The following is an 18,895-nucleotide window of genomic DNA, read 5'->3' as shown; positions in this document are numbered from 1 at the left end:
AACGCTACATACACATATTTCACGTTTTCTTAGCGGGGCTTCTAGTCTGGCTCAACCTTCCATTCAGCGCTTCCCATCATGGAACCACAATAAAATCCTAAATGCTCTTACCTTACTCCATTCGATTCTGTGTTGTCTGTATCCCTTAAACTCCTATCATACAAGGTTCTTTTCTTAGTAATTACCTCAGCTCTGAGTTGGGGGTTCTCTCGGTGCATAAAGAGCTCTGCCTCTTCCAACCGGACTTGGTGGTGCTAAAATTAGATGCCGCTCTCATCCTTAAAGTTAACTCTACAACAATCCCAGGACATTGGGATTGACATCATCAATCCCAGGACATTGTCCTATCCTCCTTCTCTCACGCTCTGTCCCACCACAAAGAGAAGCTCTGGCACAAGTTGGATGTGCATCGAGCCTTCCACCTTTACATTAGGCGCATCAAGGAGTGGCATCAGTCAGATGCTCTCTTTGTGCCCTTCCAGCCTTCTACACTGGGGCATAAGGTGTCCAAAACCACCTTGGTCATCTGGATCAGAGTATGTATTAAACTGACATACAAATTTCAACACCTACCTATCCTGGCTGAGATCATAGCACATTCCACGTGCTGTGCAGCAGCATCCACTGCTTTCTCCACTCACACACCTCTATCGGATATCTGTAAGGCGGCCACATGGTCTTCCATCACTCCTTTTATCAGCCACTATAAAATCTCTTCCTTTTCATACCTCTTGGGCATGTCCCACTACTGATGAGCTGCAGCACAGGGGGAAAAGGAACATTGGTCTTACCTGTGAAGGTTTCTTTTTCCCTTTAGCTGGAGCTCATCAGGCCCTCCCGGATGTTCTGTCTGAAAGTGGTACTGCTTTGTATATAGTTGTCTGGGGTTTTTATCGATTTTGGGTGGAGTCAGCTCCCCGGTTTCAGCAGTGTCAGGTAACCCAAAATGTGTCTTCCGATATATATGTTCTTTCTCTACTGTTTTTTTCTGTGGAGCTATTGCTTCTAGATAATTTCTGCTTCTGCATTGCCGCTTTACGCTACAGTCCCGGAACTGGGGATTGGCGAACTCAGGCGACAGGAAATAGCCTTGTTAATTTCCAGCCTGTCTCTAGCATGCTCAGTGCCTAATCCCACTATTGATGAGCTCCAGCTACAGAGAAAAAGCACCCTTCACAGGTAAGACAAATGTTGCTTTCTTCACTAAAATCAGAGTAGTTACTAAACTTAAAGGGTAGGTTTATGGTAGGGCAAAGTTTCAGACAATTTGGGAAGAAATGTCTTACCCTTTCCCCCACTACAGTGTTTGCTTTAAATAAAGTTGAGTTTACTATACAGTACTATACTTATCCATTCCATATACCCCCAAATTTTAATCATTGTATTGGTAGAGCTTTTGGATGTCAGCTGCACGGCAGCCTCTGAGATAATTGCCAAATTTGTTAAATAGAACCAAAATAGAACCTGTATTTGAACACAGCTGAGGCCTTAATATATAATTATCTACTGAGCTGTGGTTTTTTCTTTCTACAGTATCTCATTAAGGTTAATGAAATCAAGACAAAAAAGGGTGTGGACCTTCTACAGAATCTTATTAAGTATTATCATGCACAATGCAAGTAAGTATAATTTGACTATTTAGCTACAATATATCCGTTTGAACATCCTTTTCTCTCTTGTCTTGATGGTGTTGCAAGCCTTCTTTAAAAGATAACATTAAGAGATGTCATTAAACAATGAAACTGAAAAATTTAATTGGGTTCCGTACTGTGGAAATAGACATATGAAATAGATAACTAGTGCTTAGTTCTGATTTCTTCCATGAGGAAGAACTCTTATTATTACTCTTCCAACTGACACATGTATATAGTTTTAAAATTGGCTTGTCAGAGTACCATCAATATCAGCAGAAAAGTTGGCAGCTTTGTACAGGGAACCATTTCAGAAAGCAGAGGAAAGGAGTGCCTGGTGAAACAGATGTTTAGTTTTTTCATGTATACAAATTTAGAATATATATGAGTAGTATCTTATAGATTCCTGTTTCTCCATTCTTTTAATATTTTAGAAACAGTCATCTGATAAATCCAATATATTTCCTTTCTCCTCCCACATGGTGAGAAGAGCAGCAGAGCACTGTAAAAATGCACAAGCTCGTGGGTCTATCAACTAATTACTGATTTTTAAAGTGCTAAAAATTGGACATTATGAGAGAAATTGACTTGGTGCAATTGAAATTAATGGGACTTTAGTTATGATTTAATCTGAATCCCATCTGATGAGTCAAAGTTGACAGCACATTTCTAAATAAAAATAAAATAAAACATTTGTTACATTTATGAGGAAAAGGTAAAAGTGACAAAGGATGAAATATAAATTTCAAGTGTCTGAAGTAATATATTACTGGAACTTTCAAACTATATGCAAATGCTTTCTCTGATTTTTTCACTTGCATAGGATAAAAATGGACAATACAGTTTAGATAAGAAATTGAAAAGCTTAATAAGAACTTAAAACTGTGGTAATTTTAAAGCATAGATCTTGTATATTGCTGATCAATCACAGGTATTTTCCATTATAGTTTCTTCCAAGATGGCTTGAAAACAGCTGATAAACTAAAACAGTATATTGAAAAGCTGGCTGCTGATTTATATAATGTAAGTCATTTACAAGGTAGGATAATGGTCTGTTTGGGAAACTATTTGAAGTAGCTCATTCAAGGATTAAAGAATGGAATTTAATCCATTCAAGGATTAAAGAACTGTTGTGAACCATCAGTTCACAAACAACCCATATACTTTTGCTACCTTCATTTTGGTTCTTGAAAACTGCTTGTGCAAGAAGACAGGGGGTTGGCAAAGGCTCCCATCATGCCCCCACAGCCCCTAGAAATGTGAGCACTTCATTAGGATGTCAGCCAGTGACTTCACATGTACATTTGTAATCTGATGTTAACTTGTGAGCACTGAAAGAGTGCTACTTGCTTCTCTAGAGATGAGATTTCTTACCATTCTGTATATCCATAGCCTCCTGCCCTAGCCCCTGTGAGTGGTCCCACTCTTACAGAAGGAAAGACTGGGAGGATCTGATTTTTTCTCTCTGATTTCCCCTACCCTGTCTCCCTAGAACCTTTATGTAGCCTTGGAGATCCATCTCCATTTCCCCCATATCTGTTGACCTGTTCTGAGTGCTTGGTTTAGAGTCCCAATTGATTTTTCTTTCTTTCTGTGTATGCTCCTGAAATGTATTGATCTGGATCGTGATAAGGAATTACTAAGGAATGGGTTCTGCGCCTGCACAAGGACCTCAAGGGTAGGTTGACTAGTTCCTCATGACACTCACTCTGCCCTACACGTGCTCCGTGCTTCCATTGAAATTGGCAGTTGGAGGCGCCATTTTCTCAGTTTCTATTTGACCGCCAAACACCTCATCGCTGGCTCCTCAGTTCATATAGATTCAAACAGAAAAAGAGAGAGATAAGTGATACTTTGGAGATGCAGTGTTCCAATATGCTGTCCTTCGCTTTGGATTATCAACAGCCCCGCTTGTGTTCACAAAAGTCATGGTGGTGGTAGTTGCATACTTACTGACGGAAGGCGTGGTTTTCCTATATTTAGACAACTGGCTTCTGGTAAGCGATGACAGAGAATGGTTACGTTTGCAGATCCACTATGTGTTACAACTGTTGCAGGATCTTGGCATCAACATCAACTGGAAGAAGTCAAACCTGGAACCACAGAAAGGTGTGAGTTATATTGGAGCAATTCTGGATGTACAATTAAAAAGGACATTCTTACCCATTCTATCAGCAGATCAGGGACCAGATTTGTCGTTTCACCTTGGCCCCAGTTCAGTCTGCGGAAAGCATACAGCAGTTGATGGGACTGATGGCGTCCTGCAGTGCCACGGTGCATTACACGGGTCTGCGTTTGAGGCCTCTGTAGAAGTGGTACCTCAGGAACTTCTGCCCTAATGTCGACAGCCAGCAAAGGCTGCTAACACTCCCACAGACGATACTACATTCTCTACACTGGTGGACAGTGGAGACCAATCTGTCAGAAGGAGTTCCATTCCAGCCGTTAACCCCCACTCAGTGGGTAACAACAGATGCGTCCCTGTTGGGATGGGGGGCCCATTATGCCGAGCATCAAATGCAAGGGCAGTGGACAATAAAACAGACTCATTGACACATAAGCTACTTGGAACTTTTGGCTGTGTTTATGGCACTATAAGTGTTCGAGTGGCTGCTCAGGAACAGAGTGGTTCAGTTCCAGCTGGACAACATGACGGCCATTGCATATCTGAACCAACAAGGGGGGGCAGTGTCCCACTTGCTCTGTGCCTTGAGCATACACATTTGGGAATGGTGCATCTGACATGGAGTTAACCCTCTAGCCATACACATAAGAGGCATGGACAGTATATTGGCGGACGACTTCAGTCATTCGAAACAACTCTTTTATTTGTTTGTTTGTTTGTTTGTTTATTATTTCTCTGTGTAAACTGCCCTGAGACATTTTTGGAAGGGCAGTATAGAAATTGAATGAATGAATGAATGAATGAATAAATAATAACTCCACCAACACCACGAGTGGGAGATCTACAGCATCTATCTGCAATGGGTTTTCAACTTGTGGACAATGGTGTAGTTTGTGATGAAGTCATCCACCCTGATTCAAGATGGTGGATACGTAAACTTTGGAGGCGCAAGTGCACTAACTTGAGGACTGTCTAACCAATCTGAACCAAATTTGAAACAGCTGTAGTGAGTGACACACAGGGACACCTCAATGATGCAGTTTGTAATGATGATATCCACCCCAATCCAAGGTGGCAGACAGATGAACATTTGAAGTGCAAGAGATCTAACTTGTGGATCTCGATTTGCACCAAATTTAGTCCAGATATAGAGACAGTGAAAGGAAAGTAGGCTGATTAGTTCTTACTAGAACTTGTTTTTAAATATTACTGTTTCAGGGAGGTTCGGGAAGGTCTTATGAATACAACGGATCACTTCCAGATCATCAGTTACAGGTGAGCAACCTGTTTATCTGGATCATGATCCGCTGCATTCATAAGGAATGGGTGATTAGCCAGCTTCTAAATAAGGTGGAGGGCACAGTAGACCCAGAAGTCTATGGCAACACCCTTTTCCGAACACTCCTCCCAAATCCGGCCTGCTCAGTCAAACACAGGTCAGTGGTTTAGTGCTTTATGAATGGCTGCTGAGAAAATGGCACCTCCAACAGCCGATTTCAACGGAAGCATGAAGCACGTGCAGGGCAGAGTGGGCATCACGAGGAGCTAGTCAATCTACATGCAAGGTCCCTACGCAGGTACAGAACCCATTCCTTATGAATACAACGATCACTTCCAGATCATCAGTTACAGGTGAGCAACCTGTTTTTTTCTGAAGTGTGGGCAGAGGTGCACTTAAGTAATTTTGGAGCCTAGACCTAAAGGCCTTTGGAGCCCCCCTCCCCCTGCAAGTTAAGCATCACACACACACACACACACACACACACACACACACACACACACACCCCTTGACAAAGTATTTTTAACACATGGGGTATATTTATATTTATGCAAATATGTATAAGCAGAAACATTTCAACACGCAACTTAACATATTCGCATCCCACATTTTTATTTCCCTACTCCCCCCTTTATCTCTCAAGCACCTGGCACAGGTCATAATCACACTTGGCCACCTGCCACTGTGCAAGGCAGCAGCAACCACATCACTAGACAGTCTAATGAGGATTTGGGGGGCCCCCGGGGGTATGGTGGCCCTGGACTTGGGCCCCGAAATCCAGGGGTAAAAGCACCACTGAGTGTGGGAGAGAGCCCTGAAATATTAGCACTCTTGCACAGTTGCACTTATCCAGAATGCAACAGAGCAGTACACAGGCTCTCACTGTGTCCCTACAGCTACTTGAAGCATTTTGGTAGCATTTGGAGTTTGGGTAGCCAGGATGCCAGCCATAATGTCTACATTCTAATGTTGTCTCTTGTTACCTGCCTTGTGGGGACTTGGTCCTGAAAGGCAGGATACTCCCCCCCCCACCGCAAAAAAAAAAAGTCTACTATATTGAAACTTTATGGTAGATTCAGGTTAGTTAATAAACATGAGCAAAGCTTTTGAAAGCCCATATAATTGGAAGTATTTTTACTCTAGATAAAGCAGACGCAAGATGAAGAAAAGAAACAACTCACTGCACTTAGAGACTTGATAAAATCCTCACTACAGCTTGATCAGAAGGAGGTAAGAATCTCAAGCAAAAGATATATTATGCGTGGAATACTTAGGCCACATTTATTAATATGTTACACTCATGTCTAAAAACATGTTCACTTAATAAGCATATGTCTTCAGTGTTGGTTGTAATAGGCATATGTGGTAGAGAGTGACAATTTGTTCCCTCCAGCATATACGCATATTTGCCATTGCGCTTGCACGCAAGCTTTTATAGACTTTGTAATGCATAGTGTTTGGTTTGCTTACTAAGCATTGCTCAATAAATGAATGTTATATGTAGTGGAGCTTCCTTTTCAAATATGAACATTCATGTAATATTTAAGGTTGGGTCCCTTCAGTATGTCGAAGTGTACACTGGTGGAATCATGTGTATTAGCTAGTCAGGGACTTTCATTGGAATGTAAAATGGCTGTTTCATGCACTAGGACCTGTGACAGAGTCTGGTGTTGGTGCACTATTCAGAATTGCTCCGACAGCTGTGTTAGCAACAAAAAAATATGTTGTTTATATTGCATATGTAAGCATCATTAGAGGATATCTCCCATGTGTCCCATGTCTCTATCTCTAATCAACTGACAGTGCCTTGATTATTCTCTCTTCATGACAAATCCAAACAGCAAGAGTATATAGCCATGGAATTTTTCAGAAGTGCTGTCTGGCTTGTTTATATCTATTTTCAGTAACCAGGGATCTGGATAGTGAGGCCTCGACAGTCAAAAATGTTTTGCACCTGCATAGGCCTGCTTCGGGTAGTATTAGTTAGCTCCTCGTGACGCCCTTTAACCTCCCCTGCATGTGCCGTGCAGTACCCTATCACGGCGGTTAGGCTCTGTCACTCATTTTCTTCCTGATCGCCGAAGCATTCAGACCTCAGGAACTTTGCAGCTCCTTGGAAGAAATAGTTAGATTGATCTAGTGCTTTACAGACCTCCGGAACGAACCACCATTCTCTGCTTTCCCTTCTAACCTAAGAATAAAAAGGGGCTTATTTTACATATTGGATAGACCATGGAATGGCATAGGCAAACGGCAAGTCATTCGATTCGATCTTATATGTAAGCATCATTAGAGGTTATCTCCCATGTGTCCCATGTCTCTCTCTCTAATCAACTGACAGTGCCTTGATTATTCTCTCTTCATGACAAATCCAAATAGAGTGTATAGCCATGGAGTTTTTCAGAAGTGCTGTCTGGCTTGTTTATATCTACTTTCAGTGACCAGGGTTAAGTTAAAAAATATATACGAGATTTTCAGCCAAGCCTAACCTTTATTTACTTACTTACTACTTGTTACTTTTTTTAAATATCTCTCTATCCAAAGGCTTTGGGTGATGCACAACAATATGTCATAGCATGCTTTGTACCTAGCTGCAAGTGAAGGCAGCTAAAATTGTAATACATAAAAATGAAATAAAATAGCTAATGAGCAACGCTATAATTTTCTCATTTCTATTTAAAAAGGATTTTTGTATAGATCAGACCTTTGTGATTTGTGATCCAACATATTGGATGCAGTCAATCAGCTATGTTCATGAGAGGCTCAATAAACCTCCTAGCTTTGCCAATTATTGGACACAATACAAATGGTATTGCCTGGCAGGGCATAGTGTATGTCCAGTTGACTGCATTCAACTTAATTGGTGACAAAATGTGCAGGCCTGTGATAGATGCTCCTGTGAACATTCTACCCTCTTCCTGTGTTTTAACCAGTAATTGATTTCTAAGAAGGACTGGCTTCTTTTCCCCTGATTGTTGTTTTCTTAAGAGCTCTCCTGAGGACTTGGTCAGAAAAACCTTTTGAAAGTTTAAATATATAATAATTACTGCTTGAGTTAGTTTGACCTACTGTTTCAGCCAGTTAAACATTGCAGCCCTTGAGAACAGTTTGGGCCCTGCCAATATTCGATAGATACATCCATTTTGGTTAGTAAACCATAAAATGTATACCTTGATCAGAAACTAACAAATGTCAGTTTCTCATCTTCCATATTAAGGAACACAATTATGTGCTTTTTGTAGTGGTAAGCTGACATTTTATCTAATTGTTTTGGCCCAGTATTCGAGCTTGTTCAGATCGGATTGAGTCTTGATTTTGTCTTCTAAGAAGTTACCTATCACCCATCAACCTTGCCCTACCTGAAGCTGTCAGGGCTTGAACCCTGCTGCCAATTAGGATCATTCCAGGGCTAAGGGATATGCTGCATTGTGGAGGGAAATGGAAGGAAACCACTGGCTGTGGAATGTTTCCAGAATTAGAATTTAATTTAGAAAGGCATTTTGAGATATACATACTAGGTTTAGCTTCCTTGGGATCTTCCCAGGTCACTGAATTACTTAAATAATTTTTCAGCCCATGATTAGCAGGTAAGGGAGAGGAGCTGGAAAATCTACATGTGCTCAAATCCAGTTTTAAAATGCCTTTTTCTCTTTTGTCTCTGAAATCATAAATCTGGACCCACAGTCCTGTATTTGCCTGGGAAACAGCTTGGTCTCCAGGTTGTCCCAAAAAACCCATATCACTCCTGTCTTGGAAGAACTACACTGGCTGCCAATAGGTTTCCAGACAAAATACATACCTTTTGAGATAATCAGGGGAGGTTTGTCTGGGGGAGCCTCTGGCTCGTAAGGTGGCAACTCAGAGGTGAACCTTCTCTGTAGTTTCCCCAGGGCTGTGGAACACACTTTCTGCTGAGATTAGAGCTGCTCCATCCCTGATGGCTTTTAGGAAACAACTGAAGACGCATCTCTTCAGCCAAGCTTTTAAATTGAAGTTTTAGCTGATGTTTTTAGTTGAATTTTAGAGATTGTTTTAACTTTTAAATTTTATATATGTTTTAAATGTGTTAATTTTTGTTTGTTGTTGTGAACTGCCTAGAGACTTTGGTAGTGGGCAGTATATAAATGTGACGTATTTAAACATGTGCTTCTGTGAGAAGGAGGAAGTGGCAACAATCACCCACGCTTGTGCAAGTCTGATATGATGTCAGAATTCTGCCCAACAGTGGTGCAGGTGGTGCTGCAGTGATTCTCGGGAACTTCTGGGGGGCGGGTAGGGAGCGATGCAGGGCAGCCTTGGAAGCTCCCATGGCTGCTGGGAGGGTGCTCAGGCCTCTGGGGATTGTAGTCCCACTCAAAACTTAGATCTGTTTTTCTTTAAAAAAAAAAAAAATCAATAAGACATATTTGTACTCTCTCACTTCCTAGGAATAATCACTTGAAAAATATTTACAGCTTTGAAAGTCCCAGGCTTGCTTAATATAATGCATTGGCATCTGTTCATTGTTAGTAATAAATTTAAAGAAACCATGAATTTTTAGAAATTGAAACGTTTCCTCTGAAAAATAAAGTATGGGAAGTTTTCTTATAAAGTGTTCTGTTTTGAAACATTTTCTTCAGAAAATTTTCAAACCCACATTTCTGATGCTGATAAAATATTAGTACTGTATCCTGTTATCAGAAGGTGTCTATACAAGTTTAAATAGAATAATTACCTTGTATCTGTAGATAGCCTAGTGAATTTTAAGAGTATATTTAAACTTGGACAATGTGTATATGTACATCTATTTAGTGCATCCTTTGCAGAATGGACAGAAGGGGTTTGCTACAGATTTTTTGTTTTATGGAAGTTAAAAGAAATTATTTTGATGTTCATTAAAGAAGAGAGATACTTGTTTTCCAAAATAATATAATTCTATTAAATCAGTAATCTCTCTGAAGGTATATTTTACAGTGATATCATTATTGGGTTTTTTCCTAAAAGTAAAATGAATATCCTCCTACATGAACTCTGTAAGTAAAAGGATTATGAAACACTGGGAATCTGATGTGTGAATAACTATGGAAAGCATTCCGTAAATATGTTCTCCACAGCTTACAATTCCCCACAGTTGGCTTTTTAAAAACTGTAGTGATGGCTAAGAGGCAAGGTTATGTTCATCTTCAAATATTTTTTGATTCCAGGGGAGACTGCTCCATCTCTCAAAACTGCAGCCTCCTGAGGTCAGGACTTCATTACATGCATTTATGTGTAGTGTGCCCCTTGTTTTTAAAGAAAACATCTAACAAATGAATCTTGAGATTTTTATATGCCAGTGCAAAGTATGCATCATAACAGTTTCAGCCATTTATAGAAAAAGTAATATTCAATCCTACTCAGCTGGATGGTTTAAAAAAAAATATAGAGGCTCATGGTGCAGCTCTATATGAAGAACCATTTCTTCTTTGTTCTGATAGTATTCTAATCTTTCAAGTGATTAAAGCTGTGAATTTTTAAGGGAAGGGCATGGCTGTTTAGGGATTTATGGTGTTTTTGTCCTTGCAGTGGTTTGTTGTGGTATTAGGATTGTAAAATGTATAAAATAATAATATTGATACATATGAACGGAACTGGATTTTGCCTGTAAATTTGCAAAGCATTCTTTTCATCCCAGTATTTATTATTTATTTTTATCTCAGGAGCTATAATTCCTGTGTGCCTGAAACTGTTTTCTGGTAGCTCTACTGCTGTGGTTTCTACCATTATTCACATCCTTTCTGTAAGATGTCTTGAATATTGTTCAGCTCAGCTGTCTTGCTACCTTAAGAACCAGGGTGGATTGATTTAAATCACCAAGAAAGAAAGGCGAATTTTAAATCAATTCAATTTTTTTAAATGCCATGCATTTTAGATATTTCCTAAATGAAAGTGTACACTGATTAGTTGTTTTATATGGTTAAATCCATATAAAAATATATGGATTTAAAACTGAATAGAGCCTTTTATACAACCTCAGATAGTACATTACAAATGTTTTAAATATTAGACGTACTATTTCTACTATTTTAAAAAATTATGTACAATATATTGTTATTTTTAAGCAACTTAAATTCACAACCTTTTGTCACATAACAGCTGTGCCCTGCTCTTTCTCACCAGCAGGGGCTGATGGTAGTTGTAGGGCAATATTCTTCTTAAGATGAAATTGAATGTCAATATTTTTATTTAGGTAGAGCTATAAATATTTATAATTAGAATAATGATCCACATGTAAGGCATTAGGATGGTGGAGTCAATCTGTGTGTGCTGCTGCAAACTCTCAGTAAAGTCTCAGCAGTTTGAGGTATTTGCATAACAGCTATTTGAACTTTATGTGCTCTTGTACAAATATCCCAAACCAATGGGGCTGTGCTGTGAGCATGAGTGGATCCACCAAGAGCCCATAGCAGTACGGCCAGATCAGCTAATAGTGTGCAACATGCAAGCCACTGACTGAGCCAAGTGCAAAGATCAGATTGCTACTCTGCATTAAATGGGAATAAAAGGTGACTCAAAGGGATCAGCTGATGGCTTCTGTGGTGACGTGCCAGTTCCTTGCTCCCCCATATCAGGTCATATATAAGTACATGAAAGACTGACAAAGATGTTTTCCCTGCTGTTCTTTCTGTTTAGAACTAATGAAAGGAGCTGTTCATTAGTTCCTAAGCTAATTTCAAGAAATTATTTTTTTGCATTAAGTCTGGATTTAAATCAGTTTTTTTAAAAAATAAAAATTTAAAAATCAAACATCTGATTTAAATAATTGTTTTAAAATTTAAAATCTGCCGACTGTATCCAATCCAGTTTTTATCCTCTGCATGCATGGATGAGCAAATAAAGTTGCAAAGCATCAGTTTCATCACAAGGCTTTATGCAGTGAAATAGTTACTCATTATTCACCATTGCTAGCCAATGCACCTGAAAATTCCTTTAACAAATCATGCTGTCTTAAAATGTTCTACTTTTTTTCCCCTATGTTGCCTTTGCCTTTCCTGATCGAAGTCTAGGAGAGTAAGTCAATGCTTTAATGAATCATTTCTTTTCATAGTGAATTTACAGGTCTTTTAGTCAGTGCATTCTTTCATCATGGTGTGTGTCTGTATGTGTATAACTAAAGTATGTATGTATGCTGGCAGACAAACACAGATGTTCACACATGTATATACTGGATTTCATCCCATGCTGTTTGAAATCATGAGCTAAACCAAGTGGTAAATCTAGAATAATAACAAAGGTAACTGTATGATGTATACCTGTCATGTTGCATGTATCTTGCTTGCTTCTGATGATGATTTTTGCCAAGTATTTTAATCTTTATTCTTACTAAAATACTGTATAATTTCATTTAAAATCTTCATCACCCTGTGGAACCATGACTTAATTATTTCTGTTCAAAAAGCCCATGTAACGAGCTAGGAGTCTTATGCCAACCAGGACCTTATGGTTTTTAATTGTAATTTTGTAAATTAAGGAATTAAACTTCATATAAAAGTACATAAGCTATATACTAACATGACAAAGGAGTATAAATATTTTTCCTTCTTTCTAGGATTCTCAGAGCAGGCAAGGAGGATATAGCATGCACCAGCTTCAGGGAAATAAGGAATATGGCAGTGAGAAGAAGGGCTATCTCTTAAAGAAGAGCGATGGGTATGTACTCTAGGAGGACCATCATATTTGATAAGTTGGGAAGCAGCCAGGTCTGTCAAATGTATGGTGGATGAAAAGAATTATTCTGGGTCAAACCAAATGCCTGTCTAATCCAACATTCTTCATTTGGCTTATAAAATCATTAAACCTTTGGGGAAACTTGCTTCAGTTAAAATTGATGAAATAATTTTCCTAAGTGCTCGTTAGACTCAAGAGTGATTGTCTAGAAGAGAAGGAAGGATTCTGGCATCTGGCACAACAGATATCTCCTCTTTGTTCAAGACAATGAAATATTAAAAAATAAAATAAAATAAAATCAGTACGTGCATAAGTGTACTGTGTGTTATGATAAACTTTCATTTCCCCCCTTACGGTAGAATGCACACCTGCCTCATTTGATGATACAATCTGAAAAACTGGGCTGTATCTATAAGGCCCTTTCCCCAAATACGTATGTGATATTCATTCAAGAGCTTTATATTGGTGTCCCTCATTATCCACAGTCTTGCACTTGTACTTCTTCAAACAGAATCGGTGGCCTTCACATAATGCTTTGGCATTATGATGACAAGAAATTGGGTTAATAAGAACATAGGAAGAGTCCTGCTGGATCAGGACAAGGCCTATCAAGTCCAGCATTGTGTTTCCCACAATGGCCAAGTAGATGTCTCTGGGGAAGCCCACAAGCAGGAAATGAAGCCATACTCCCTCTTCCGCTGTTGCTCCCCTGCATCTGGTATTCAGAGGCATCCTTCCTCTGAATCTGAAGATAGCTTACCCATTGGTAGACTTGCCCTTCATTAATTTGTTTAATCTCCTTTTAAAGCCATCTAAGATAGAGGCTATCACTACATCTTGCAGCAATGAATTCTACATATTTTGTGCTATATGAAGAAGTATTTCCTTTGTCCGTCCTTCTCAAGGATGCACCTCCTTCATAGCCTCAATTGGCCATAGATATTGAACAACTTGTAATGTTAGTTGATGCTTTTCCTGATTCCTTGACTCTAGCGAGACAAGGAACAGTTTAGGAGATTCTGCATTAGTCAAAGTGAGTAACTGTGAAGCACCATGTTTCTCATCCACAAATCTGGGGAAGACAGTATTTTCAAAATTTTCTGTCTTTCCGCTATGGGGCACTTAGGGTTATTATGTTTCAGACTCTCACTTTGAAGGACTGATAGGAGAACAGGATTGGCATCTGAAACCGAGAGGTTGTGAAAAGAGTGTGGCTCTGCCCAGGCTTGTCTTACTGGCCTAGAGTCTCTGGGCTGGAAGGCAAACCTGGGAAGAACAAAATAAATTATTAATCATAAAAGGTTTTTTGTTATGCTTTTTATTAGGTATAGGCAGTAGACTTCTTTTTGTAGTTTCTAATAATATCTCATCTTAAGGCTTTACCAGATAGCTTGACACTTTCAAATAGGACAGAAGATGCATTTGTCTTAGATTTAAAGCCTACAGCCCAATTTTAAAGCCATAGATTATGACGTATGATGACACCTGCAGCCATGGCACATGAGGCAAGTTGAATAGCATCCAGGGAGACATTGCAATAAATGTAGCAACTTTAGCTAGCTTGAGTGAGATGATTGAAAAGGCACTTCAGTTAATAAATAATTTGCCCAGACAACAGGCTCTAGCAAGTAAGGAAGAGGCTGCCATTGCCTTTTTACTCCCCCTCCCCCCCGCAAAAAAAGAAAAAGAAAAATAGAAGCAGCAGACTTATGGGACTTGCACAGATTAGAACCATTTAGCTTGTTTTCAGCTTCCTTTAGAGATTCATCACCAGGACAGTAGGGGCATCAACCAGAGAGACCTGGGTTTGTAACAAATTCTAGAAGTATCTGAAATAGCTCGGGAAGTCAAGGTTTCGGCCATTCTGTTGTAACAGTAACCTCAGAGGACTCTTGAAAAGGTAACACTTGTTCTAAAGTTTTCATTTTGGTGTGGGGGAACCACTAGAGCCCTTCAGTTTTGAACCCTTAGAAGACTCTGATTGAACTAGAGAGTGAAGTCGTGGCTTGTAGTCAAATGGCCAAGAAAAACTTTATCGTATCAATAAAAAGAAGAAAAAATGCTTTTCTTGTCTCTCCTTTTCCTTCCTTTATTTAAAAGTAGACTAACAAAGCAGAAGCAGAGCAGTATATCTGTGATCTCACCCATTCTTCAAAATGGCAAGGATGAACCTCCTCTCTCGAGGACAAAGCCTTGCCTTATTTTCTTGACCTTGCCTCAGAACCAATTGAAGGAGCAATAACCCTCATGAGGATACCTTCCTCCACTTTCCTATATTAGCAAAACAAAGCCCTGTTGCTATTATCTTACAGGACACTAATTATCAGTACTGTACTGGTATATCTTTATTGTAAGTTGTATTGTTATGCATTATACTCACCTCCTGTGTTTTATGCTGGTCTATGACCGTAATAAAGATGAATGATGGATTAATGCATGTTAGAGAATTAGAGGGTCATGTTTTCATTTAACCATGGGCATTGGGGGGGGGGGTCAAGAGGAGGGGGCAGTCTCTGCTCCCTGTTGAGCCAGTTCCGTTGAATTTAATGGGGCTTACTCCCAGGTAAGTGGGTATAGAATTGCAGCCTTTGCCCCCCACCAAAAGGTCCTGCAGACAGCCATGCATTTAAGTGTTGTGGTAAAGTGCTGTCAAGTCGGTGTCGACTCCTGGTGACCACAGAGCCCTGTGGTTGTCTTTGGTAGATTACAGGAGGGGTTTACCATTGCCATCTCCTGCTCAGTATGAGATGATGCCTTTCAGCATCTTTTCCTATATTGCTGCTGCTCGATATAAGTGTTTCCCATAGTCTGGTAAACATACCAGCAGGGATTCGAACCAGCAACCTCTTGACATGCTAGTCAAGTCCTTTTCCCGCTGTGCCATTAGGTGCCTGTGTTTAAGTGCTGTAATAATACCTAATAGCTGCTGTAATCTTCCAAAAAAAATTTCACCATGCCACATTCCTTTTATTTCATATTTAGGCTAAGGAAAGTTTGGCAAAGAAGAAAATGCACTGTCAAAAATGGTATTCTGACAATATCACATGCAACCGTAAGTAGTTATTTATTCTATTGCACTCAAAGTGAACTCTGCTCTAGTGAATGTACTGATAAAGTTACTATTTACCTGTTAGTGGAATGTATTAAATTAAATTTAGGTAAACTATTATATTTTTGAACTTTTGAACTATGGTGTTTTGAAACCTTATCACTACAAGATAATTGACATGTTTTGGCATGTAGGCAATTCTTTGTATTTAAACCTGTCAAATTGTAATTTCCCTCTTGCCCATATGCCCCACACACATTCATACTGACATATATAACCCATAAACACAGAGTTTTACAACTGTTGTATGAAATTTTATTTTAGTGTTTTATATTAGTGTTTAAAAATACTGATTTTTTTAACAAACATTTTCTAGCTTTCATATTTATATCAGCTAGTAATGAATTACTAACTTACCCTTCATGAAATGCAGCAGTTTAAATTGTGAATTTGTGTAAGTCTAATCTGGGTTATTGGGGGAAACTTTTAGAACAGTTTCTGTTCTTCATACTGTTTGACTTCTTTTCCAATGTAATGAGGGTTTTCTACTCCCTCAGCTTCTAAGATTAACCAAAGTTATGGTATACAGCTGCCTCTCACTAAAATATTCTCCATTATTCTATACTATTTTTCTTTCAGCTGCCTTTTCTTGATAATGTGCTGGGTAAGCTGAATCCCCTGCTAACAGATCAAAGAAGCACCTTTTTAAAGTTGTGATTCTCTTTATTTAGCAGTGGGGAGAGCAACTGGCTCTGTCCATCCCCAGCACAGCATCCCTCCAGTGGCTGTGGCTGTTGTCTGTCTTATATTTCTTTTTTTTAGAATGTGAGCCCTTTGTGGAAGGAGCCATTTTGTTTGTTTGTTTGTTTATATCTATGTAACGTTTGAGAACTTTTGTTGAAAAGCAGTATATTTATTTATTATTTTTATTTATTCTATTTTTATACCGCCCTTCAGAAAAGGGCGGTATAAAATACATATATATAAATACTTGTTGTATTTGTGAGTTGTTTCTCTGGAGCTATGTGCAACATGATAAAACCTACTGTTGCTTCATCTCTTCATATTGTCAGTAGGAGGGAGGGAGAGATCGTGTCTAGTAGCAGACTGAGCAGCAGTCAGTCAGTGGGGGCTTGCAGACCAGTGGGCGGTCTTGAAAGGTTTTTAGGCTCTCCAACCCTCCCTGCTCCCCCTGTAATGATTTCCCTGGTTCTATGCTAGTTTTTCAGTAACAATAAGACCTTGTTTGTTTTCCCTATTCCTGTATTTAAATGTTGCTTGGATGGATTCCTTACCCTATTTTTCTCTGTGCTTATGATTTGAATGTTAATGTCTCATCCCTCTAGTCTTATGTAACTAGTTGGCTTTCATGCGTCAAATGGAAAAGTAATGTAAAAGGGGAAATGTTAAATCTTATAAAGGCTAGCAATTTTAGAGGCTGAAAAGAGGATGGTTTGAAATTGTATCAGGACAGATTTTTCAGGCATGTAAAAATAGCAAGTGGTCATTTAAATGTCCAAGTAAGATAAACTTGTCATTCCTTTGTCATAGCAAAATCTTGTTTTCTTTGCCATTTAAGCATTTAAACCCATCTGTGATACTGCTTTTAAGACTGTAAAACAAATAATAAAGCAGGACACACAGTTGCCAGGTTTTTTTAGCTTTTGTCTCATCTTTGCCAGGATGTGAATTGAAAGTGACACATTTCTTCTTCCTTGTCCTCTCCAGCATAACTGAACACTGAAAGATCTTTTGGTGGTCACTCCTGTCTAGTGTACATGACCAAGCTCTGATGTTGGTTCTTTATTTCTCTTTCACGACTGAAAGTGATGCTTAGTAACAAGTTACACAATGAATTCCAAAGGCAGGATAAAGAACTGATCAGACCCGTGCTGATTGGACCCTCTGTTAATTAAAAGATTGATTCCTTATTCATTCATGCTTTGTATAGTACTGTGACACATCTGCTAGGGGGACTACTCGGTTCATTTCCCCCCCATTGCAAATGTATGCCTACAGTCACAAAATGAGATTCAGACAATACAAATGGTACACATTCAATTTGTTCAGAGCCCCTTTGTTTTCTTTGAAGGTTTACCTTGTAGTGTGGATATTTTTTCCTCATTTTAAAAAACTTTTTAAATAGTTTTAAGCAGGCAGAGATGGCAGAGCTCAGTGCTTAATAACAAAATTAAGAAATGGCAGGGAAGGGAATCATGTACATCCCTGCTGCTGTTTCTTGCATTACTTGACATGTGAGCTCCCTTTGGTTTTACAAAAAAAAAAAAAGTTTATTCTTTCTCTCTGTACTCAGGATATAAATACCTACCCAGCTGAGTTATTATTCATGAATCTGAATTAGGTTCCACATGACTCTTTTGTCCTTTTGGGGTACAGAACTGGATGCTGGAGACAACAGGTCATCATTTTGTCTAACACAAGTGTCCTACACAATGGCTTCAGAAAACAAAATCTTAAGTGGCTTGAACCACCCAACAATATAAATTGAGATGTTCATTTTTAAACAATGTAAATCAAACCTTTATGTGATCATATGCCTCTGAGTGACTGTAGCAGCTTTCAAAGCAACTCATGGAGAGTCCCTTTCCAGCTCTCCCTCCACACCATAGGCTGCTTGCTGGCTCACCCTGCTGCAGCACCCAGCTTCTTCTTATAGCAACATAGAAACCAGGAATTTGTTGCTCTGTTTAGAGCTCCAGTGTGATCTAGTTTTTATTATTTTATTTATTTTACTTACTTACCTATCTATCATATTTATATACCACCTGATATGTGTATCTCTAGGTGGTGCAGATAATTCAAAACAACAAATATAAAACTATATAAAAAAATAATTAAAACCATTTCACAGAATAAAAAGTTAAAACAATCAAATAGTTTAAAATTAATTTCATTTAAAAGTCTGAGAACACAGGTGTGTGTTGAGGGTCTTTCTAAAAGCAGTCAGAGATGGAGATGCTCTTATTTTGGCAGGGGACTTATTCCAAAGCCCTGGGACAGCCACAGAGAAGGCCTGGTCCTGAATCACCACCAAACAAACCGGTGACTACTATAACCAGACCTCCTCAGATTATCTTAATAGGTGGCTGGGTTAATGACAAAAA

General features: G+C 39.0%; 1 protein-coding gene across 8 annotated transcripts in view; it reads left to right on the top strand.

Annotated features, from left to right (window-relative positions):
- The window catches only part of ASAP1 (ArfGAP with SH3 domain, ankyrin repeat and PH domain 1), a 246,538-nt gene that overhangs the window by 166,031 nt on the left and 61,612 nt on the right, over positions 1-18,895 (top strand). For 6 of the 8 annotated variants that reach the window (XM_053243642.1, XM_053243636.1, XM_053243641.1 and 3 more), the window contains 6 exons: positions 1,534-1,619; positions 2,579-2,654; positions 6,179-6,265; positions 10,219-10,257; positions 12,603-12,703; positions 15,704-15,773. In XM_053243642.1, the coding sequence (XP_053099617.1) occupies positions 1,534-1,619; positions 2,579-2,654; positions 6,179-6,265; positions 10,219-10,257; positions 12,603-12,703; positions 15,704-15,773 (459 nt within the window). The remainder of the gene's footprint in view (positions 1-1,533; positions 1,620-2,578; positions 2,655-6,178; positions 6,266-10,218; positions 10,258-12,602; positions 12,704-15,703; positions 15,774-18,895) is intronic. The other 2 variants (XM_053243643.1, XM_053243637.1) reach the window with 1 other exon arrangement.

The sequence above is a fragment of the Hemicordylus capensis genome, chromosome 4, assembly GCF_027244095.1.
Source record: "Hemicordylus capensis ecotype Gifberg chromosome 4, rHemCap1.1.pri, whole genome shotgun sequence".
Lineage (NCBI taxonomy): Eukaryota > Metazoa > Chordata > Lepidosauria > Squamata > Cordylidae > Hemicordylus > Hemicordylus capensis.
The sequence above is the reverse complement of the archived record's forward strand: the minus strand, read 5'-3'. Positions and strand labels throughout refer to the sequence as shown.